This window comes from Oncorhynchus mykiss, chromosome 21 (assembly GCF_057628025.1).
Source record: "Oncorhynchus mykiss isolate SJ-2025 chromosome 21, ASM5762802v1, whole genome shotgun sequence".
Lineage (NCBI taxonomy): Eukaryota > Metazoa > Chordata > Actinopteri > Salmoniformes > Salmonidae > Oncorhynchus > Oncorhynchus mykiss.
In genome coordinates, this window is record NC_143042.1 from 56,524,730 (window position 1) to 56,549,436 (window position 24,707).

The 24,707-nt window shown below is 45.8% G+C and overlaps 1 protein-coding gene and 1 long non-coding RNA gene across 5 annotated transcripts in view; both read left to right on the plus strand.

The window, feature by feature from the left end:
• Nucleotides 1–16,501, plus strand: part of rnf175 (ring finger protein 175) — a 36,777-nt gene extending 20,276 nt beyond the window's left edge. For 3 of the 4 annotated variants that reach the window (XM_036958359.2, XM_090214940.1, XM_090214941.1), the window contains 4 exons: nt 1,713–1,833; nt 7,741–7,874; nt 11,616–11,717; nt 13,118–16,501. In XM_036958359.2, coding sequence (XP_036814254.1) covers nt 1,713–1,833; nt 7,741–7,874; nt 11,616–11,717; nt 13,118–13,238 — 478 coding nt within the window. In that variant the 3' untranslated portion in view covers nt 13,239–16,501. The remainder of the gene's footprint in view (nt 1–1,712; nt 1,834–7,740; nt 7,875–11,615; nt 11,718–13,117) is intronic. The other variant, XM_036958361.2, reaches the window with a different exon arrangement.
• Nucleotides 16,502–24,064: 7,563 nt separating this feature from the next.
• LOC149973527 (uncharacterized) lies at nt 24,065–24,383 on the plus strand. The gene is made up of 2 exons (XR_016490402.1): nt 24,065–24,170; nt 24,204–24,383. It is a non-coding gene; the product is annotated as an uncharacterized LOC149973527 (long non-coding RNA).
• Nucleotides 24,384–24,707: the final 324 nt, after the last annotated feature.

Consider the following 24,707-nt stretch of genomic DNA (forward strand, 5'->3'; position numbering starts at 1 on the left):
TCTTCAAAGTAAATAAGGCTTTTTGACCTCTGAATACCTACTATCCATCTCTTAGATTATGTATTTTCAGGTAGCGATGTTGCTAGGCTACAGCTGCTCTCTGTATCACCTCAGACCGGACAAGTAGCTGCGCAATGGATTATGGTCGTTGTAGTTAATGACCACGATTTCTGCGCTATACTATGTAGAATATTGGCCTGTTGGAAACTACAACTCACAGTTCAGGATGGATCTTATTTATCTCTAGAGAAACTACAACTCCCTACTACATCCCACAGTTCAGGCTGGATGTGGTTTATCTCTAGAGAAACTACAACTCCCTACTACATCACACAGTTCAGGCTGGATGTGGTTTATCTCTAGAGAAACTACAACTCCCTACTACATCACACAGTTCAGGCTGTATGTGATTTATCTCTAGAGAAACTACAACTCCCTACTACATCACACTCTATGGATGTGTTGTCGGATCAAGGCTGAGGGCTCTATGGATGTGTTGTCGGATCAAGGCTGAGGGCTCTATGGATGTGTTGTCGGATCAAGGCTGAGGGCTCTATGGATGTGTTATTAGGATCAAGGCTGAGGGCTCTATGGATGTGTTATTAGGATCAAGGCTGAGGGCTCTATGTGTTGTGATGTAGGATCAAGGCTGAGGGCTCTATGGATGTGTTGTAGGATCAAGGCTGAGGGCTCTATGGATGAGTTATTAGGATCAAGGCTGAGGGCTCTATGTGTTGTGATGTAGGATCAAGGCTGAGGGCTCTATGGATGTGTTGTAGGATCAAGGCTGAGGGCTCTATGGATGTGTTATTAGGATCAAGGCTGAGGGCTCTATGTGTTGTAGGATCAAGGCTGAGGGCTCTATGGATGTGTTATTGGGATCAGGGCTGAGGGCTCTGTGTTGTAGGATCAAGGCTGAGGGCTCTATGGATGTGTTGTAGGATCAAGGCTGAGGGCTCTATGGATGTGTTATTGGGATCAGGGCCGAGGGCTGTATGTGTTGTGATGTAGGATCAAGGCTGAGGGCTCTATGGATGTGTTATTAGGATCAGGGCTGAGGGCTCTGTGTTGTAGGATCAAGGCTGAGGGCTCTATGGATGTGTTATTGGGATCAAGGCTGAGGGCTCTATGGATGTGTTATTGGGATCAAGGCTGAGGGCTCTATGGATGTGTTATTAGGATCAAGGCTGAGGGCTCTATGGATGTGTTATTGGGATCAAGGCTGAGGGCTCTATGGATGTGTTATTAGGATCAGGGCTGAGGGCTCTATGGATGTGTTATTAGGATCAGGGCTGAGGGCTCTATGGATGTGTTATTGGGATCAGGGCTGAGGGCTCTATGGATGTGTTATTGGGATCAAGGCTGAGGGCTCTATGGATGTGTTGTAGGATCAATGCTGAGGGCTCTATGGATGTGTTATTGGGATCAAGGCTGAGGGCTCTATGGATGTGTTATTGGGATCAAGGCTGAGGGCTCTATGGATGTGTTGTGTTGTCGGATCAAGGCTGAGGGCTCTATGGATGTGTTATTAGGATCAAGGCTGAGGACTCCATGGATGTGTTGTGGGATCAAGGCTGAGGACTCTATAGATGTGTTGTGGGATCAAGGCTGAGGGCTCCATGGATGTGTTGTGGGATCAAGGCTGAGGACTCTATAGATGTGTTGTGTTGTAGGATCAGGGCTGAGGGCTCTATGGATGTGTTGTGTTGTAGGATCAAGGCTGAGGACTCCATGGATGTGGGCGTTATCATGCTGTTCTATGGTCTGTACTATGGAGTGATGGGACGGGACTTTGCTGAAATCTGCTCCGACTACATGGCCTCAACTATAGGGGTGAGTACTACACGTATGCATCAACTATAGGGGTGAGTACTACACGTATGCATCAACTATAGGGGTGAGTACTACACGTATGCATCAACTATAGGGGTGAGTACTACACGTATGCATCAACTATAGGGGTGAGTACTACACGTATGCATCAACTATAGGGGTGAGTACTACACGTATGCATCAACTATAGGGGTGAGTACTACACGTATGCATCAACTATAGGGGTGAGTACTACACGTATGCATCAACTATAGGGGTGAGTACTACACGTATGCATCAACTATAGGGGTGAGTACTACACGTATGCATCAACTATAGGGGTGAGTACTACACGTATGCATCAACTATAGGGGTGAGTACTACACGTATGCATCAACTATAGGGGTGAGTACTACACGTATGCATCAACTATAGGGGTGAGTACTACACGTATGCATCAACTGTAGGGGTGAGTACTACACGTATGCATCAACTGTAGGGGTGAGTACTACACGTATGCATCAACTGTAGGGGTGAGTACTACACGTATGCATCAACTATAGGGGTGAGTACTACACGTATGCATCAACTGTAGGGGTGAGTACTACACGTATGCATCAACTATAGGGGTGAGTACTACACGTATGCATCAACTATAGGGGTGAGTACTACACGTATGCATCAACTATAGGGGTGAGTACTACACGTATGCATCAACTATAGGGGTGAGTACTACACGTATGCATCAACTATAGGGGTGAGTACTACACGTATGCATCAACTATAGGGGTGAGTACTACACGTACGCATCAACTATAGGGGTGAGTACTACACGTATGCATCAACTATAGGGGTGAGCACTACACGTATGCATCAACTATAGGGGTGAGCACTACACGTATGCATCAACTATAGGGGTGAGTACTACACGTATGCATCAACTATAGGGGTGAGCACTACACGTATGCATCAACTATAGGGGTGAGCACTACACGTATGCATCAACTATAGGGGTGAGTACTACACGTATGCATCAACTATAGGGGTGAGTACTACACGTATGCATCAACTATAGGGGTGAGTACTACACGTATGCATCAACTATAGGGGTGAGTACTACACGTATGCAGTGTTTCACATACAATATCTGTTGATGTAATTGTTGTTGTACTACTATGTAGTCCAGGGGTGGGGAGAGTTTTTGGCCCGACGACCAAATCAGGAGCCAACGGAGCCCCGCACATATATATATACATATATATATTTTTTTTGCGGGGGGGGTGGGGGGGGGGGTCTACTTTGTCAAAAATCTATCTGCGGGCCAGAAAAAGGGCAGTTATTTGAAAATATATATAATTTCTACAAACTCGTTCAAGAGTGGCCGAGTGTTTTTATCCATTTGTTTTACTCAAACCTCCTACGGGCCGTAGTTTACACTCCTTTATTGGGGGTGTCTTGCTAAATGCCTATAATTTCCACCTGTTGTCTATTCCATTTACACAACAGCATGTGAAATTTATTGTCAATCAGTGTTGCTTCCTAAGTGGATAGTTAGATTTCACAGAAGTGTCATTGACTTGGAGTTACATTGTGTTGTTTAAGTGTTTATTTTTTTGAGCTGTGTACATTACGTTGTTGTTGCTGTACTATAACATGTTGTTGTTGCTGTACTATAACATGTTGTTGTTGCTGTACTATAACATGTTGTTGCTGCTGTACTATAACATGTTGTTGCTGCTGTACTATAACATGTTGTTGTTGCTGTACTATAACGTGTTGTTGTTGTTGCAGTACTATAATGTGTTGTTGTTGTTGTTGTACTATAACATGTTGTTGTTGCTGTACTATAACATGTTGTTGTTGCTGTACTATAACATGTTGTTGTTGCTGTACTATAACATGTTGTTGTTGCTGTACTATAACGTGTTGTTGTTGTTGTTGTACTAAAACATGTTGTTGTTGTTGCTGTACTATAACATGTTGTTGTTGTTGCAGTACTATAATGTGTTGTTGTTGTTGTTGTACTATAACATGTTGTTGTTGCTGCTGTACTATAACATGTTGTTGTTGCTGTACTATAACGTGTTGTTGTTGTTGCAGTACTATAATGTGTTGTTGTTGTTGTTGTTGTACTATAACATGTTGTTGTTGCTGTACTATAACATGTTGTTGTTGCTGTACTATAACATGTTGTTGTTGCTGTACTATAACATGTTGTTGTTGCAGTACTATAATGTGTTGTTGTTGTTGTTGTACTATAACATGTTGTTGCAGTACTATAACGTGTTGTTGTTGTTGCTGTACTATAATGTGTTGTTGTTGTTGTTGTACTAAAACATGTTGTTGTTGCTGCTGTACTATAACATGTTGTTGTTGCTGTACTATAACGTGTTGTTGTTGTTGCTGTACTATAATGTGTTGTTGTTGTTGTTGTACTATAACATGTTGTTGTTGCAGTACTATAACGTGTTGTTGCTGTACTATAACATGTTGTTGTTGTTGCAGTACTATAATATGTTGTTGTTGTACTATAACATGTTGTTGTTGTTGTTGCTGTACTATAACATGTTGTTGTTGTTGTTGCAGTACTATAACATGTTGTTGTTGTTGTTGCTGTACTATAACATGTTGTTGTTGTTGTTGCTGTACTATAACATGTTGTTGTTGCTGTACTATAACATGTTGTTGTTGCTGTACTATAACATGTTGTTGTTGCAGTACTATAACGTGTTGTTGTTGTTGCAGTACTATAACATGTTGTTGTTGCTGTACTATAACGTGTTGTTGTTGTTGCAGTACTATAACATGTTGTTGTTGCTGTACTATAACGTGTTGTTGTTGAAGTACTATAACGTGTTGTTGTTGTTGTTGTACTATAACATGTTGTTGTTGCTGTACTATAACATGTTGTTGTTGCAGTACTATAACGTGTAGTTGTTGTTGTTGCAGTACTATAACGTGTAGTTGTTGTTGTTGCAGTACTATAACGTGTAGTTGGTGTTGTTGCAGTACTATAACGTGTAGTTGGTGTTGTTGCAGTACTATAACATGTTGTTGTTGCTGTACTATAACATGTTGTTGTTGCTGCTGTACTATAACGTTTTGTTGTTGTTGTACTAAAACATGTTGTTGTTGCTGCTGTACTATAACATGTTGTTGTTGCTGTACTATAACGTGTTGTTGTTGTTGCTGTACTATAATGTGTTGTTGTTGTTGTTGTACTAAAACATGTTGTTGTTGCTGCTGTACTATAACATGTTGTTGTTGCTGTACTATAACGTGTTGTTGTTGTTGCTGTACTATAATGTGTTGTTGTTGTTGTTGTACTATAACATGTTGTTGTTGTTGCAGTACTATAATATGTTGTTGTTGCTGTACTATAACATGTTGTTGTTGCAGTACTATAACATGTTGTTGTTGTTGCAGTACTATAACATGTTGTTGTTGTTGCTGTACTATAACATGTTGTTGCTGTACTATAACATGTTGTTGTTGCTGTACTATAACGTGTTGTTGTTGCAGTACTATAACATATTGTTGTTGCAGTACTATAACGTGTTGTTGTTGCTGTACTATAACATGTTGTTGTTGCTGTACTATAACGTGTTGTTGTTGCTGTACTATAACGTGTTGTTGTTGAAGTACTATAACGTGTAGTTGTTGTTGTTGAAGTACTATAACGTGTAGTTGTTGTTGTTGCAGTACTATAACGTGTAGTTGGTGTTGTTGCAGTACTATAACGTGTAGTTGGTGTTGTTGCAGTACTATAACGTGTCGTTGGTGTTGTTGCAGTACTATAATGTTTAGTTGTTGTTGTTGAAGTACTATAACGTGTTGTTGTTGTTGCTGTACTATAACATGTTGTTGTTGCTGCTGTACTATAACATGTTGTTGTTGCTGTACTATAACATGTTGTTGCAGTACTATAACATGTTGTTGTTGTTGCAGTACTATAACATATTGTTGTTGTTGCTGTACTATAACATGGTGTTGTTGTTGTTGCTGTACTGTAACATGTTGTTGCTGTACTATAACATGTTGTTGTTGCTGTACTATAACATGTTGTTGTTGCTGTACTATAACGTGTTGTTGTTGTTGCAGTACTATAATGTGTTGTTGTTGTTGTTGTACTATAACATGTTGTTGTTTTTGTTGCAGTACTATAACATGTTGTTGTTGTTGCTGTACTATAACATGTTGTTGTTGCTGCTGTACTATAACATGTTGTTGTTGCTGTACTATAACGTGTTGTTGTTGTTGCAGTACTATAATGTGTTGTTGTTGTTGTTGTACTATAACATGTTGTTGTTGCTGTACTATAACATGTTGTTGTTGCTGTACTATAACATGTTGTTGTTGCTGTACTATAATGTGTTGTTGTTGTTGTTGTACTATAACATGTTGTTGTTGCTGTACTATAACATGTTGTTGTTGCTGTACTATAACATGTTGTTGTTGCTGTACTATAACGTGTTGTTGTTGTTGCAGTACTATAATGTGTTGTTGTTGTTGTTGTACTATAACATGTTGTTGTTTTTGTTGCAGTACTATAACATGTTGTTGTTGCTGCTGTACTATAACATGTTGTTGTTGCTGTACTATAACGTGTTGTTGTTGTTGCAGTACTATAATGTGTTGTTGTTGTTGTTGTACTATAACATGTTGTTGTTGCTGTACTATAACATGTTGTTGTTGCTGTACTATAACATGTTGTTGTTGCTGTACTATAACATGTTGTTGTTGTTGCTGTACTATAACATGTTGTTGTTGTTGCAGTACTATAATGTGTTGTTGTTGTTGCAGTACTATAATGTGTTGTTGTTGTTGTTGTACTATAACATGTTGTTGTTGCTGTACTATAACATGTTGTTGTTGCTGTACTATAACATGTTGTTGTTGCTGTACTATAACATGTTGTTGTTGCTGTACTATAACATGTTGTTGTTGTTGCTGTACTATAACATGTTGTTGTTGCTGTACTATAACATGTTGTTGTTGCTGTACTATAACATGTTGTTGCTGTACTATAACATGTTGTTGTTGCTGTACTATAACATGTTGTTGTTGCTGTACTATAACATGTTGTTGCTGTACTATAACATGTTGTTGTTGCTGTACTATAACATGTTGTTGCTGTACTATAACATGTTGTTGTTTTTGCAGTACTATAACATGTTGTTGTTGTTGCTGTACTATAACATGTTGTTGTTGCTGTACTATAACATGTTGTTGTTGCTGTACTATAACATGTTGTTGTTGCTGTACTATAACATGTTGTTGTTGCTGTACTATAACATGTTGTTGTTGTTTCTGTACTATAACATGTTGTTGTTGTTGCTGTACTATAACGTGTTGTTGCTGTACTATAACATGTTGTTGCTGTACTATAACGTGTTGTTTTTGCTGTACTATAACATGTTGTTGTTGCTGTACTATAACATGTTGTTGTTGCAGTACTATAACATGTTGCTGTACTATAACATGTTGTTGCTGTACTATAACATGTTGTTGCTGTACTATAACATGTTGTTATTGCTGTACTATAACATGTTGTTGCTGTACTATAACATGTTGTTATTGCTGTACTATAACATGTTGTTGCTGTACTATAACATGTTGTTGTTGCTGTACTATAACATGTTGTTGTTGCTGTACTATAACATGTTGCTGTACTATAACATGTTGTTGCTGTACTATAACATGTTGTTGCTGTACTATAACATGTTGTTTTTGCTGTACTATAACATGTTGTTGTTGCTGTACTATAACATGTTGCTGTACTATAACATGTTGTTGCTGTACTATAACATGTTGTTGCTGTACTATAACATGTTGTTGCTGTACTATAACATGTTGTTGTTGTTGTTGTTTTAGTACTATAACATGTTGTTGTTGTTGCAGGAATATAATGTGTTGTTGTTGTTGCAGTACTATAACATGGGAGGAATGCCGTCCAGGAGCTTGACAGATGATATCTGTGCGGTGTGTGGTCAGAAGATCCTCGTAGACGTGGATGAGGAGGGGATTATAGAAGATACCTACCAACTCTCCTGTAACCACATGTATCCTATCCACTAGGCTTGGGCAGTATACCATATATTCCGTGTACTGGGGGATTTGGAAAAAGCTGGGATGGTTTTTCAATACTGTCAATACCGTTGAAACTAATTATTTGAAGATTTTCAATACTTTTAAATATTTTGTAGCTTTTTTTTGTGCAATACCTTAGGAGATAAAGCCGATTGCGTTCTTCGTTTCACCTGTCACATTATTTTTTTAATTATGAAACGTACCATAGTTCCCCAGAACAGTTGAGCCAGTCACGTGTTAGTTTTGTAAATAGCACAATGCTAGAAAGCAGGAGCAGGTGAATCCACAGTGTTCTGTATCTATGGGAGAGTCTCTGTTGTGCGACGCACATGAGGTGATGAAGTTACACTTGTATGTAATTCACTACTAAATGTAATCCACTACTAAATGTAATCCACTACTAAATGTAATCCACTACTAAATGTAATCCACATTTATAATTCACTACTAAATGTAATTCACTACTAAATGTAATCCACTACTAAATGTAATCCACTACTAAATGTAATCCACTACTAAATGTAATCCACTACTAAATGTAATCCACATTTATAATTCACTACTAAATGTAATTCACTACTAAATGTAATCCACTACTAAATGTAATCCACTACTAAATGTAATTCACTACTAAATGTAATCCACTACTAAATGTAATCCACTGCTAAATGTTTGCCCTCAGATATCTTCTAATGGCTTTCTGCCAGAAGTCAAAGAGCTTTGGATGAGTTCTGTACAGCTGCCATGTTTTCCCTGATAGCGTTTGTTTCTTCTCTGTTCTCCCATCTGCTCCGTGTACACATGCAGCTCTTCCTTCAGAAAAACAAGCATCGCAACTTTGTTCATTTGTTCGTTCTCTCGTTCAGGTTCGCTTGTAAATGTCCACACACACCGTTAATGACATTTGGTAGCTCCTAGCTACACTTGTATAACTTTGAGCTGGATTTGCCTGTCTTTGCAATTCGTTTATTTTTTGTTTTCGCTCGTTAGCATTTAGCTAACAGCGTCTGTGATATCCCTATTAGTTTGTGCTAATTTTGTTAGCATTCTGGTATTGGAAGCCCAATGGGATTTTCTTGCATTTCTAGCGCCCCCTTGTGTGCTATGCCGGTAATACCGTGGATACCGCCCAAGCCTACTATCCTCACTGCACTGTTTGGATTATATAAGATCAGCTCTCCTATCCTATATGTTATGTCACACTCCCTCCTCTCTCTCTATACTCCCCCTCTCTCTTTCCCCTCCTCTCTACTTCTCCTCCCCCTCCTCTCTATACTGCCTCCTCTCTCTTTCCCCTCCTCTCTCTTTCCCCTCTCCTCTTTCCCCTCCTCTCTACTTCTCCTCCCCCTCCTCTCTCTATACTCTCTCTTTCCCCTCCTCTCTACTTCTCCTCCCCCTCCTCTCTCTATACTCCCCCTCTCTCTTTCCCCTCCTCTCTACTTCTCCCCTCCCCTCTCTATACTCTCTCTTTCCCCTCCTCTCTACTTCTCCTCCCCCTCCTCTCTATACTGCCTCCTCTCTCTTTCCCCTCCTCTCTCTTTCCCCTCTCCTCTTTCCCCTCCTCTCTACTTCTCCTCCCCCTCCTCTCTCTATACTCCCCCTCTCTCTTTCCCCTCCTCTCTACTTCTCCTCCTCTTCCTCTCTCTATACTCCCCCTCTCTCTTTCCCCTCCTCTCTACTTCTCCCCTCCCCTCTCTCTATACTCTCTCTTTCCCCTCCTCTCTACTTCTCCTCCCCCTCCTCTCTCTATACTCCCCCTCTCTCTTTCCCCTCCTCTCTACTTCTCCCCTCTCCTCTCTCTATACTCTCTCTTTCCCCTCCTCTCTACTTCTCCTCCCACTCCTCTCTATACTGCCTCCTCTCTCTTTCCCCTCCTCTCTCTTTCCCCTCTCCTCTTTCCCCTCCTCTCTACTTCTCCTCCCCCTCCTCTCTCTATACTCCCCCTCTCTCTTTCCCCTCCTCTCTACTTCTCCTCCCCCTCCTCTCTCTATACTCCCCCTCTCTCTTTCCCCTCCTCTCTACTTCTCCCCTCCCCTCTCTCTATACTCTCTCTTTCCCCTCCTCTCTACTTCTCCTCCCCCTCCTCTCTCTATACTCCCCCTCTCTCTTTCCCCTCCTCTCTACTTCTCCCCTCTCCTCTCTCTATACTCTCTCTTTCCCCTCCTCTCTACTTCTCCTCCCCCTCCTCTCTATACTGCCTCCTCTCTCTTTCCCCTCCTCTCTCTTTCCCCTCTCCTCTTTCCCCTCCTCTCTACTTCTCCTCCCCCTCCTCTCTCTATACTCCCCCTCTCTCTTTCCCCTCCTCTCTACTTCTCCTCCCCCTCCTCTCTCTATACTCCCCCTCTCTCTTTCCCCTCCTCTCTACTTCTCCCCTCCCCTCTCTCTATACTCTCTCTTTCCCCTCCTCTCTACTTCTCCTCCCCCTCCTCTCTCTATACTCCCCCTCTCTCTTTCCCCTCCTCTCTACTTCTCCCCTCTCCTCTCTCTATACTCTCTCTTTCCCCTCCTCTCTACTTCTCCTCCCCCTCCTCTCTATACTGCCTCCTCTCTCTTTCCCCTCCTCTCTCTTTCCCCTCTCCTCTTTCCCCTCCTCTCTATACTCCCTCCTCTCTCTTTCCCCTCCTCTCTACTTCTCCTCCCCCTCCTCTCTATACTCCCTCCTCTCTTTCCCCTCCTCTCTACTTCTCCTCCCCTCCCCTCTCTATACTCCCTCCTCTCTTTCCCCTCCTCTCTACTTCTCCTCCCCTCCCCTCTCTATACTCCCTCCTCTCTCTTCCCCTCCTCTCTACTTCTCCCCTCCCCTCTCTATACTCCCTCCTCTCTCTTCCCCTCCTCTCTACTTCTCCCCCCCTCCTCTCGCTATACTCTCTCCTCTCTTTCCCCTCCTCTCTACTTCTCCTCCCCCTCCCCTCTCTATACTCCCTCCTCTCTCTTCCCCTCCTCTCTACTTCTCCTCCCCCTCCCCTCTCTATACTCCCTCCTCTCTCTTCCCCTCCTCTCTACTTCCCCTTCCCCTCCTCTCTCTATACTCCCCATCTCCCTTCCTCTCTCTACTTCTCCTCTCTCCCCTCTCTCTCTGTAAATGGCGCCCGTTTTCCTATATAGTGCCCTACTCTTCCCTTAATTACTGCACCAAATCGATTCCCATAAAAACGGAATGTCAGTTAACTTCCTGAATTTACTCTAGGTTGAAGATAATAAAGGTTAAGACAACGTAATAATAAAGAGTTTGAAAATAAACAAATTTGTTGGACTAGCGCTGGAGCTAAAACGACTGATATTGAATATTAGCAGTACAGAAAGTTCACCGTCAAAGTGGAAAATAAACACAATCAAAGAGATGTTTTTTTTTTGTTAACTTCTCAGAAAACCCATAGCATAAGCCATTTCAATGTTTTTCTAATTATCTACAACCACGTTATTGAGTCCCTGACTGCTAGTCACGTTTTCAATACTAATCCTGTAGAATTAGCCCACTGCGACCGTCCAATTAATGTGTTCATTTTCTAACGCTGCCTCATGGAATTATTATGTTGTCTTAACCTGTATTTTTCGATCTTGAATTTACTGGAATTGATCCCAAACCTGCAACTGAAGATGCTCAGCGAGTGTTAGCATGGAGGCTAACTGTCCCATGATTTCCCGTGTGAAATGCTAATCATTTTACGCTAGTCTTGTTGTTGTGGATTCTTTAACGCCAACTCTGCCTCCAGATTCCACGAGTTCTGTATCCGTGGCTGGTGCATTGTGGGTAAGAAGCAGACGTGTCCGTACTGCAACGAGAAGGTTGACTTGAAGAGGATGATGAACAATCCGTATCCTTTCATTGGCAGAGGCGACGAGAGCCACAGAACACCGGGATTGGCTGAATCTGAGAGCATATCTTACACACACACTTATTCTTATCGGTCTTTGAAATTGTTGCATGTTGTGTTTTTAATATTTTTTGTTCGGTATAATTGTAAAAAAAAAAAAATGCTGTAAAACATGTATAAAACTATAATTTTGATCTGATGGATGGTCAGTGGTTGTTTATAATAATTGTAAATTATAGTTTTAACCATGTTTTGAGGCTATTCAGTGTTTCTTTACAATCATACATTGTTTACAAACAATGGAGTACAGCAGGCGTGCGCCCGCCCGCCATCGCGTGCATGTTAATTTGGTCCCCCCCCCCCCCCCCCAAGGAGCACCATACAAAATATTGCAGCACCGTTAAAAGAACGTGTCCTATCGTTCCTAATTGTCATTGGTTGTTACCTTGACGACGTAGAATGAGTTGAGTTCAATAGCTACAGGCAGATGTACGGATGAGATGCCAGAGGAAGTGTTTAATTAGTAGGTCAGGAGTCGACAGAGTCATATGAGAAGAATGCACTTGTTGAATTTATGTAGATATTCTAAACTAAGTGTTTTCATAACTTCCATTGGGGTTTTTCCCCCATACCATTTCAATTCAATAATGAAGAGACAATACAAGTGACCCTGGCTTTATCAAAAGAGAGCTACCTACATAACCAGCAATAACGTTATCTAACGAGCCTGGTCTACATAACCAGCAATGACGTTATCTAACGAGCCTGGTCTACATAACCAGCAATAACGTTATCTAACGAGCCTGGTCTACATAACCAGCAATGACGTTATCTAACGAGCCTGGCCTACATAACCAGCAATAACGTTATCTAACGAGCCTGGTCTACATAACCAGCAATGACGTTATCTAACGAGCCTGGTCTACATAACCAGCAATAACGTTATCTAATGAGCCTGGTCTACATAACCAGCAATGACGTTATCTAACGAGCCTGGTCTACATAACCAGCAATGACGTTCTCTAACGAGCCTGGTCTACATAACCAGCAATGACGTTATCTAACGAGCCTGGTCTACATAACCAGCAATGACGTTCTCTAACGAGCCTGGTCTACATAACCAGCAATGACGTTATCTAACGAGCCTGGTCTACATAACCAGCAATGACGTTATCTAACGAGCCTGGTCTACATAACCAGCAATGACGTTATCTAACGAGCCTGGTCTACATAACAAACAAACCTTTTTAGTCTCATGTGCGACCAGAGCCCTGTTTATAAGTTGTATTCTTCAAGAATCAATCACTGTATATAATTAATTTGGAATTAATTTGGAATTTGGAATTCCACAAATGGATGTACCAATTGCTCCTTAACGCCTACTCCCCCTCCTCCCCCAGATGGGAGAGAACACATGTCCTGTACGGGCAGCTCTTGGATTGGCTGAGATATCTTGTTGCCTGGCAACCCATAATCATCGGAATAGTCCACGGAATCAACTTCACCCTGGGGCTGGAGTAGTAGAACTCTGGGATGATGATCGCCTTGCAGAACTCCCTCCCGGAACTCCCTCCCCGGAACTCCCTCCCGGAACTCTCTCCCCGGAACTCCCTCCCCGGAACTCCCTCCCCGGAACTCCCTCCCGGAACTCTCTCCCCGGAACTCCCTCCCCGGAACTCACTCCCCGGAACTCACTCCCCGGAACTCCCTCCCCGGAACTCACTCCCCGGAACTCACTCCCCGGAATTCCCTCTCGGAACATTTGGAATCCGTGCATTTAATTTATTGAACCCCCCCCCTAACACAAGTGTTTATTTATGATCTGTAAATTATGTACTTTATACAATGCTTGCATCCCAAATGGTACCCTATTCCCTATATAGTCTGCTCCTTTTGGTTAAATGTAGTGCACTGTAAAGGGTATATGGAGCCATTTGGGATGCAGCCAATGTCAAGTGTGAACTACGATGGGTTTCTTTACCATTGCGGTTTGTTCTACAGTTTACACTCCGCAGATACACTGGTATCTGGTATACCCAACCTGATGACTGACCTCTCTGTCCCAATACCCAACCTGATGACTGACCTCTCTGGCCCAATACCCAGCCTGATGACTGACCTCTCTGGCCCAATACCCAACCTGATGACTGACCTCTGTCCCAATACCCAACCTGATGACTGACCTCTCTGGCCCAATACCCAACCTGATGACTGACCTCTCTGTCCCAATACCCAGCCTGATGACTGGCCTCTCTGTCCCAATACCCAAGCTGATGACTGACATCTCTGGCCCAATACCCAACCTGATGACTGACCTCTCTGGCCCAATACCCAACCTGATGACTGACCTCTCTGTCCCAATACCCAACCTGATGACTGACCTCTCTGTCCCAATACCCAACCTGATGACTGACCTCTCTGGCCCAATACCCAACCTGATGACTGACCTCTCTGGCCCAATACCCAACCTGATGACTGACCTCTCTGTCCCAATACCCAACCTGATGACTGACCTCTCTGTCCCAATACCCAACCTGATGACTGGCCTCTCTGTCCCAATACCCAGCCTGATGACTGACCTCTCTGTCCCAATACCCAACCTGATGACTGATCTCTCTGTCCCAATACCGAACCTGATGACTGATCTCTCTGTCCCAATACCCAACCTGATGACTGGCCTCTCTGTCCCAATACCCAACCTGATGACTGGCCTCTCTGTCCCAATACCCAACCTGATGACTTCTCTCTCTGTCCCAATACCCAACCTGATGACTGACCTCTCTGTCCCAATACCCAACCTGATGACTGACCTCTCTGTCCCAATACCCAACCTGATGACTGGCCGCTCTGTCCCAATACCCAACCTGATGACTGGCCTCTCTGTCCCAATACCCAACCTGATGACTGGCCTCTCTGTCCCAATACCCAACCTGATGACTGGCCTCTCTGTCCCAATACCCAACCTGATGACTGGCCTCTCTGTCCCAATAACCAACCTGATGACTGACATCTCTGTCCCAATAACTGACCCGATGACTGGCCTCTCTGTCCCAATACCCAACCTGATGACTGACCTCTCTGTCCCAATACCCAACCTGATGACTGACCTCTCTGTCCCAATACCCAACCTGATGACTGACCTCTCTGGGCCAATACCCAACCTGATGACTGACCGCTCTGTCCCAATACCCAGCCTGATGACTGACCTCTCTGGCCCAATACCCAACCTGATGACTGGCCGCTCTGTCCTAATACCCAACCTGATGACTGACCTCTCTGTCCCAATACCCAACCTGATGACTGGCCTCTCTGTCCCAATACCCAACCTGATGACTGACCTCTCTGGGCCAATACCCAACCTGATGACTGACCTCTCTGTCCCAATACCCAACCAGATGACTTCTCTCTCTGTCCCAATACCCAGCCTGATGACTGACCTCTCTGTCCCAATACCCAACCTGATGACTGGCCGCTCTGTCCTAATACCCAACCTGATGACTGGCCTCTCTGTCCCAATACCCAACCTGATGACTGGCCTCTCTGTCCCAATACCCAACCTGATGACTGACCTCTCTGGACCAATACCCAACCTGATGACTGACCTCTCTGGCCCAATACCCAACCTGATGACTGACCTCTCTGTCCCAATACCCAACCTGATGACTGGCCGCTCTGTCCTAATACCCAACCTGATGACTGACCTCTCTGTCCCAATACCCAACCTGATGACTGATCTCTCTGTCCCAATACCGAACCTGATGACTGATCTCTCTGTCCCAATACCCAACCTGATGACTGGCCTCTCTGTCCCAATACCCAACCTGATGACTGGCCTCTCTGTCCCAATACCCAACCTGATGACTTCTCTCTCTGTCCCAATACCCAACCTGATGACTGACCTCTCTGTCCCAATACCCAACCTGATGACTGACCTCTCTGTCCCAATACCCAACCTGATGACTGGCCTCTCTGTCCCAATACCCAACCTGATGACTGGCCTCTCTGTCCCAATACCCAACCTGATGACTGGCCTCTCTGTCCCAATACCCAACCTGATGACTGGCCTCTCTGTCCCAATACCCAACCTGATGACTGGCCTCTCTGTCCCAATAACCAACCTGATGACTGACATCTCTGTCCCAATAACCGACCCGATGACTGGCCTCTCTGTCCCAATACCCAACCTGATGACTGACCTCTCTGTCCCAATACCCAACCTGATGACTGACCTCTCTGTCCCAATACCCAACCTGATGACTGACCTCTCTGGGCCAATACCCAACCTGATGACTGACCTCTCTGTCCCAATACCCAGCCTGATGACTGACCTCTCTGGCCCAATACCCAACCTGATGACTGACCTCTCTGTCCCAATACCCAACCAGATGACTTCTCTCTCTGTCCCAATACCCAACCTGATGACTGACCTCTCTGTCCCAATACCCAACCTGATGACTGACCTCTCTGTCCCAATACCCAACCTGATGACTGACCTCTCTGGGCCAATACCCAACCTGATGACTGACCGCTCTGTCCCAATACCCAGCCTGATGACTGACCTCTCTGGCCCAATACCCAACCTGATGACTGGCCGCTCTGTCCTAATACCCAACCTGATGACTGACCTCTCTGTCCCAATACCCAACCTGATGACTGGCCTCTCTGTCCCAATACCCAACCTGATGACTGACCTCTCTGGGCCAATACCCAACCTGATGACTGACCTCTCTGTCCCAATACCCAACCAGATGACTTCTCTCTCTGTCCCAATACCCAGCCTGATGACTGACCTCTCTGTCCCAATACCCAACCTGATGACTGGCCGCTCTGTCCTAATACCCAACCTGATGACTGGCCTCTCTGTCCCAATACCCAACCTGATGACTGGCCTCTCTGTCCCAATACCCAACCTGATGACTGACCTCTCTGGACCAATACCCAACCTGATGACTGACCTCTCTGGCCCAATACCCAACCTGATGACTGACCTCTCTGTCCCAATACCCAACCTGATGACTGGCCGCTCTGTCCTAATACCCAACCTGATGACTGACCTCTCTGTCCCAATACCCAACCTGATGACTGATCTCTCTGTCCCAATACCGAACCTGATGACTGATCTCTCTGTCCCAATACCCAACCTGATGACTGGCCTCTCTGTCCCAATACCCAACCTGATGACTGGCCTCTCTGTCCCAATACCCAACCTGATGACTTCTCTCTCTGTCCCAATACCCAACCTGATGACTGACCTCTCTGTCCCAATACCCAACCTGATGACTGACCTCTCTGTCCCAATACCCAACCTGATGACTGACCTCTCTGTCCCAATACCCAACCTGATGACTGGCCTCTCTGTCCCAATACCCAACCTGATGACTGGCCTCTCTGTCCCAATACCCAACCTGATGACTGGCCTCTCTGTCCCAATACCCAACCTGATGACTGGCCTCTCTGTCCCAATACCCAACCTGATGACTGACATCTCTGTCCCAATAACCGACCCGATGACTGGCCTCTCTGTCCCAATACCCAACCTGATGACTGACCTCTCTGTCCCAATACCCAACCTGATGACTGACCTCTCTGTCCCAATACCCAACCTGATGACTGACCTCTCTGGGCCAATACCCAACCTGATGACTGACCTCTCTGTCCCAATACCCAGCCTGATGACTGACCTCTCTGGCCCAATACCCAACCTGATGACTGACCTCTCTGTCCCAATACCCAACCAGATGACTTCTCTCTCTGTCCCAATACCCAACCTGATGACTGACCTCTCTGTCCCAATACCCAACCTGATGACTGGCCGCTCTGTCCTAATACCCAACCTGATGACTGACCTCTCTGTCCCAATACCCAACCTGATGACTGGCCTCTCTGTCCCAATACCCAACCTGATGACTGGCCTCTCTGTCCCAATACCCAACCTGATGACTGACCTCTCTGGGCCAATACCCAACCTGATGACTGACCTCTCTGGCCCAATACCCAACCTGATGACTGACCTCTCTGTCCCAATACCCAACCTGATGACTGGCCGCTCTGTCCTAATACCCAACCTGATGACTGACCTCTCTGTCCCAATACCCAACCTGATGACTGACCTCTCTGGCCCAATACCCAACCTGATGACTGACCTCTCTGTCCCAATACCCAACCTGATGACTGAGCTCTCTGGCCCAATACCCAACCTGATGACTGACCTCTCTTGCCCAATACCCAGCCTGATGACTGACCTCTCTGGCCCAATACCCAACCTGATGACTGACCTCTCTGTCCCAATACCCAACCAGATGACTTCTCTCTCTGTCCCAATACCCAACCTGATGACTGACCTCTCTGTCCCAATACCCAACCTGATGACTGGCCGCTCTGTCCTAATACCCAACCTGATGACTGACCTCTCTGTCCCAATACCCAACCTGATGACTGACCTCTCTGGCCCAAAACCCAACCTGATGACTGACCTCTCTGTCCCAATACCCAACCTGATGACTGACCTCTCTGGCCCAATACCCAACCTGATGACTGACCTCTCTGGCCCAATACCCAGCCTGATGACTGACCTCTCTGGCCCAATACCCAACCTGATGACTGACCTCTCTGTCCCAATACCCAACCAGATGACTTCTCTCTCTGTCCCAATACCCAACCTGATGACTGACCTCTGTCCCAATACCCAACCTGATGACTGGCCGCTCTGTCCTAATACCCAACCTGATGACTGACCTCTCTGTCCCAATATCCAACCTGATGACTGGCCTCTCTGTCCCAATACCCAACCTGATGACTGGCCTCTCTGTCCCAATAACCGACCTGATGACTGACCTCTCTGTCCCAATAACTGACCCGATGACTGGCCTCTCTGTCCCAATACCCAACCTGATGACTGACCTCTCTGTCCCAATACCCAACCTGATGACTGACCTCTCTGTCCCAATACCCAACCTGATGACTGACCTCTCTGGGCCAATACCCAACCTGATGACTGATCTCTCTGTCCCAATACCCAGCCTGATGACTGACCTCTCTGGCCCAATACCCAACCTGATGACTGACCTCTCTGTCCCAATACCCAACCAGATGACTTCTCTCTCTGTCCCAATACCCAACCTGATGACTGACCTCTCTGTCCCAATACCCAACCTGATGACTGACCTCTCTGTCCCAATACCCAACCTGATGACTGACCTCTCTAGCCCAATACCCAACCTGATGACTGACCTCTCTGGCCCAATACCCAACCTGATGACTGACCTCTCTGGCCCAATACCCAACCTGATGACTGACCTCTCTGGCCCAATACCCAACCTGATGACTGACCTCTCTGTCCCAATACCCAACCTGATGCACTAGGTAGTGTGAAGCAAAGTGTTGGCCATGCATACTAAGTAGTGTGCGTATTGGGACGCTAGGCCATATCACACCGTTAGTCACCGCCACAGAAAGCTGCTTTGTCTTTTTAAAACCTGTTTGATTGAACTTTATGCACCCTATTCCCTATGTAGTGCACTACTTTAGACCTGAGCCCCTATAGGCAATAGGGTGGTATTTAGTTTGCACACTTATTTAGCCTGGGGAAGTCACATCAAAGTTCAGCATCTCTTGTTCAAGATAGATAAGGGTTTAACTCAGAGTTTCAGAGTTGGAGTTCTGATCTAGGATCAGTTCCACCTTTAATGAATCAGATGAAATGGACAGGGACCTGTTCCTAGATCAACACTCCTACTGATCTAGGATCAGTTTAATGAATTAGAGTAAATGGACAGGGACCTGGTCCTAGATCAACACTCCTACTGATCTAGGATCAGTTTAATGAATTAGAGTAAATGGACAGGGACCTGGTCCTAGATCAACACTCCTACTGATCTAGGATCAGTTTAATGAATTAGAGTAAATGGACAGGGACCTGGTCCTAGATCAACACTCCTACTGATCTAGGATCAGTTTAATGAATTAGAGTAAATGGACAGGGACCTGGTCCTAGATCAACACTCCTACTGATCTAGGATCAGTTTAATGAATTAGAGTAAATGGACAGGGACCTGGTCCTAGATCAACACTCCTACTGATCTAGGATCAGTTTAATGAATTAGAGTAAATGGACAGGGACCTGGTCCTAGATCAACACTCCTACTGATCTAGGATCAGTTTAATTAATTAGAGTAAATGGACAGGGGACGGGGGGGGTTCCTAGATCAACACTCCTACTGATCTAGGATCAGTTTAATGATCTAGGATCAGTAGGGTGTCACATTCAACAAAAACAAAAAGGTGCCTCTGTGTTGTATCACATACACGCTGTGTCCAAAACGGCACACTCTTCCCTAACATAGGCCACTACGTCATTCATAGGGTTTCAGACCAGGGCCGTAGGGACCTATTTGAATAGGGTTTCAGACCAGGGCCGTAGGGACCTATTGGAATAGGGTTTCAGACCAGGGCCGTAGGGACCTATTTGAATAGGGTTTCAGACCAGGGCCGTAGGGACCTATTTGAATAGGGTTTCAGACCAGGGCCGTAGGGACCTATTTGAATAGGGTTTCAGACCAGGGCCGTAGGGACCTATTTGAATAGGGTTTCAGACCAGGGCCGTAGGGACCTATTTGAATAGGGTTTCAGACCAGGGCCGTAGGGACCGATTTGAATAGGGTTTCAGACCAGGGCCGTAGGGACCTATTGGAATAGGGTTTCAGACCAGGGCCGTAGGGACCTATTTGAATAGGGTTTCAGACCAGGGCCTTAGGGACCTATTTGAATAGGGTTTCAGACCAGGGCCGTAGGGACCTATTTGAATAGGGTTTCAGACCAGGGCCGTAGGGACCTATTGGAATAGGGTTTCAGACCAGGGCCGTAGGGACCTATTGGAATAGGGTTTCAGACCAGGGCCGTAGGGACCTATTTGAATAGGGTTTCAGACCAGGGCCGTAGGGACCTATTGGAATAGAGTTTCAGACCAGGGCCGTAGGGACCTATTTGAATAGGGTTTCAGACCAGGGCCGTAGGGACCTATTTGAATAGGGTTTCAGACCAGGGCCGTAGGGACCTATTGGAATAGGGTTTCAGACCAGGGCCGTAGGGACCTATTGGAATAGGGTTTCAGACCAGGGCCGTAGGGACCTATTTGAATAGGGTTTCAGACCAGGGCCGTAGGGACCTATTTGAATAGGGTTTCAGACCAGGGCCGTAGGGACCTATTTGAATAGGGTTTCAGACCAGGGCCGTAGGGACCTATTTGAATAGAGTTTCAGACCAGGGCCGTAGGGACCTATTTGAATAGGGTTTCAGACCAGGGCCGTAGGGACCTATTTGAATAGGGTTTCAGACCAGGGCCGTAGGGACCTATTTGAATAGAGTTTCAGACCAGGGCCGTAGGGACCTATTGGAATAGGGTTTCAGACCAGGGCCGTAGGGACCTATTGGAATAGGGTTTCAGACCAGGGCCGTAGGGACCTATTTGAATAGAGTTTCAGATCAGGGCCGTAGGGACCTATTTGAATAGGGTTTCAGACCAGGGCCGTAGGGACCTATTTGAATAGGGTTTCAGACCAGGGCCGTAGGGACCTATTTCAATAGGGTTTCAGACCAGGGCCGTAGGGACCTATTTGAATAGGGTTTCAGACCAGGGCCGTAGGGACCTATTGGAATAGGGTTTCAGACCAGGGCCGTAGGGACCTATTTGAATAGGGTTTCAGACCAGGGCCGTAGGGACCTATTTGAATAGGGTTTCAGACCAGGGCCGTAGGGACTTATTTGAATAGGGTTTCAGACCAGGGCCGTAGGGACCTATTTGAATAGGGTTTCAGACCAGGGCCGTAGGGACCTATTTGAATAGGGTTTCAGACCTGGGCCGTAGGGACCTATTTGAATAGGGTTTCAGACCAGGGCCGTAGGGACCTATTTGAATAGGGTTTCAGACCAGGGCCGTAGGGACCTATTGGAATAGAGTTTCAGACCAGGGCCGTAGGGACCTATTTGAATAGGGTTTCAGACCAGGGCCGTAGGGACCTATTTGAATAGGGTTTCAGACCAGGGCCGTAGGGACCTATTTGAATAGGGTTTCAGACCAGGGCCGTAGGGACCTATTGGAATAGGGTTTCAGACCAGGGCCGTAGGGACCTATTTGAATAGGGTTTCAGACCAGGGCCGTAGGGACCTATTGGAATAGGGTTTCAGACCAGGGCCGTAGGGACCTATTTGAATAGGGTTTCAGACCAGGGCCGTAGGGACCTATTTGAATAGGGTTTCAGACCAGGGCCGTAGGGACCTATTTGAATAGAGTTTCAGACCAGGGCCGTAGGGACCTATTTGAATAGGGTTTCAGACCAGGGCCGTAGGGACCTATTTGAATAGGGTTTCAGACCAGGGCCGTAGGGACCTATTGGAATAGGGTTTCAGACCAGGGCCGTAGGGACCTATTGGAATAGGGTTTCAGACCAGGGCCGTAGGGACCTATTTGAATAGGGTTTCAGACCAGGGCCGTAGGGACCTATTTGAATAGGGTTTCAGACCAGGGCCGTAGGGACTTATTTGAATAGGGTTTCAGACCAGGGCCGTAGGGACTTATTTGAATAGGGTTTCAGACCAGGGCCGTAGGGACCTATTTGAATAGGGTTTCAGACCAGGGCCGTAGGGACCTATTTGAATAGGGTTTCAGACCAGGGCCGTAGGGACCTATTGGAATAGGGTTTCAGACCAGGGCCGTAGGGACCTATTTGAATAGAGTTTCAGACCAGGGCCGTAGGGACCTATTTGAATAGGGTTTCAGACCAGGGCCGTAGGGACCTATTTGAATAGGGTTTCAGACCAGGGCCGTAGGGACCTATTGGAATAGGGTTTCAGACCAGGGCCGTAGGGACCTATTTGAATAGGGTTTCAGACCAGGGCCGTAGGGACCTATTGGAATAGGGTTTCAGACCAGGGCCGTAGAGACCTATTTGAATAGGGTTTCAGACTGTTGGAACTAGTAACAGAAGCATTTCGCTGCACCTGCTATAACACTTCCAAATCTGTGCAATCAACCAATACACTTTGGTTGATTTGGAAAGTAGTGCACTATATATAGGGAATAGGGTGCCATAGGGCCATGGTCTAAAGTTGTGCACTATATAGGGAATAGGGCCCTGGTCTAAAGTAGTGCACTATATAGGAAATAGGGTTCTATAGGGCTCTGGTCTATAGTAGTGCACTATGTAGGGAATAGGGTTCTATAGGGCCCTGGTCTAAAGTAGTGCACTATATAGGGAATAGGGCTCTGGTCTAAAGTAGTGCACTATATAGGGAATAGGGTTCTATAGGGCCCTGGTCTAAAGTAGTGCACTATATAGGGAATAGGGTTCTATAGGGCCCTGGTCTAAAGTAGTGCCCTATTTAGGGAGCCGTTTCTGGCGCTGCCAGAGTCTTCAAAGCCCATGTCCCCAGAGAGTTTCTGAAGGGTAGGTACAGGAGTTTTTCCTGACCCCTCTGTAACCTGCAGGATAAACTCTATGCCATAGAAACAGAATCCATAGAACGGACCTCCCAATTCAAGTCAATACTGGGTGTAGAGGTTCCATTTTTATATGCCAGGCCTGACCGATAAAGAGCTGTTGGCTATATGTCTTCCTTTTTCAAACCTCTCATCTATGACCTCTAGGTGTTATAAACCTCTCCTCTACGACCTCTAGGTGTTATAAACCTCTCCTCTACGACCTCTAGGTGTTTCAAACCTCTTCCTCTATGATCTCTAGATGTTTCAAACCTCTCTAGGACCTCTAGGTGTTTCAAACCTCTCCAGGACCTCTAGGTGTTTCAAACCTCTCCAGGACCTCTAGGTGTTTCAAACCTCTCTAGGACCTCTAGATGTTTCAAACCTCTCCCCTACGACCTGTAGGTGTTTCAAACCTCTCCACAACCTCTAGGTGTTTCAAACCTCTCCAGGACCTCTAGGTGTTTCAAACCTCTCTAGGACCTCTAGGTGTTTCAAACATCTCCAGGACCTCTAGGTGTTTCAAACCTCTCCTCTAGGTGTTCCAAACCTCTCCTTTAGGACCTCTTGTTGCAGCCCTGACCTAGCGCACCTGATTCAAATAGTCAATGGCTTGATGTTTGGTTGACAAGTTGAATCAGGTGTGATAGCTCTGGAATAGTTCAAATACATGGAACGGCTAGAGGTCCCCGAGGAGAGGTTTGAGAATGGCTAGAGGTCCCAGAGGAGAGGTTTGGAACGGCTGGAGGTCCCAGAGGAGAGGTTTGGAACGGCTGGAGGTCCCAGAGGAGAGGTTTGGAACGGCTGGAGGTCCCAGAGGAGAGTTTTGGAACGGCTGGAGGTCCCAGAGGAGAGGTTTGGAACGGCTGGAGGTCCCAGAGGAGAGTTTTGGAACGGCTGGAGGTCCCAGAGGAGAGGTTTTGGAATGGCTGGTGGTCCCGGAGGAGAGGTTTGGAATGGCGGGAGGTCCCGGAGGAGAGGTTTTGGAAAAGGCTGGATGTCCCGGAGGAGAGGTTTGGGACGGCTGGAGGTCCAGGAGGAGAGGTTTGAGAACGGCTGGAGATCCCGGAGGAGAAGTTTTGGAAAAGGCTGAGCTATATGTTTGCCAAACAACTTTACACGTCTGTTTCACACACAGGAAGGTATTGCAGTTGAATCACAATTCATGTTGATTAAAACAAACGATAATGAAAGATTTGTATTTCTGTGTGTAGTAACCAGGTATTGTTATGTACTGTGTTAGTTTAGAGGTGTTATAGGGTGAAAGATGGGGGTAACAGGAAGAGGAGGAGTCGAAGGGCAGTGGGCTGGATGACAGGAAGCGGAGGAGTCATAGGACAGTGGGCTGGATGACAGGAAGAGGAGGAGTCAGGGCAGTGGGCTGGATTCACACCCTTATACCAATAAATGGCGATACTGCCTCGATATGGTCAGCAAGACGGCCGTTAGACTCGATGAGGGGTTTCTACTCATGAGCTTAGCTAGACATTGTCACCATGACATCACCGACTAGTGTG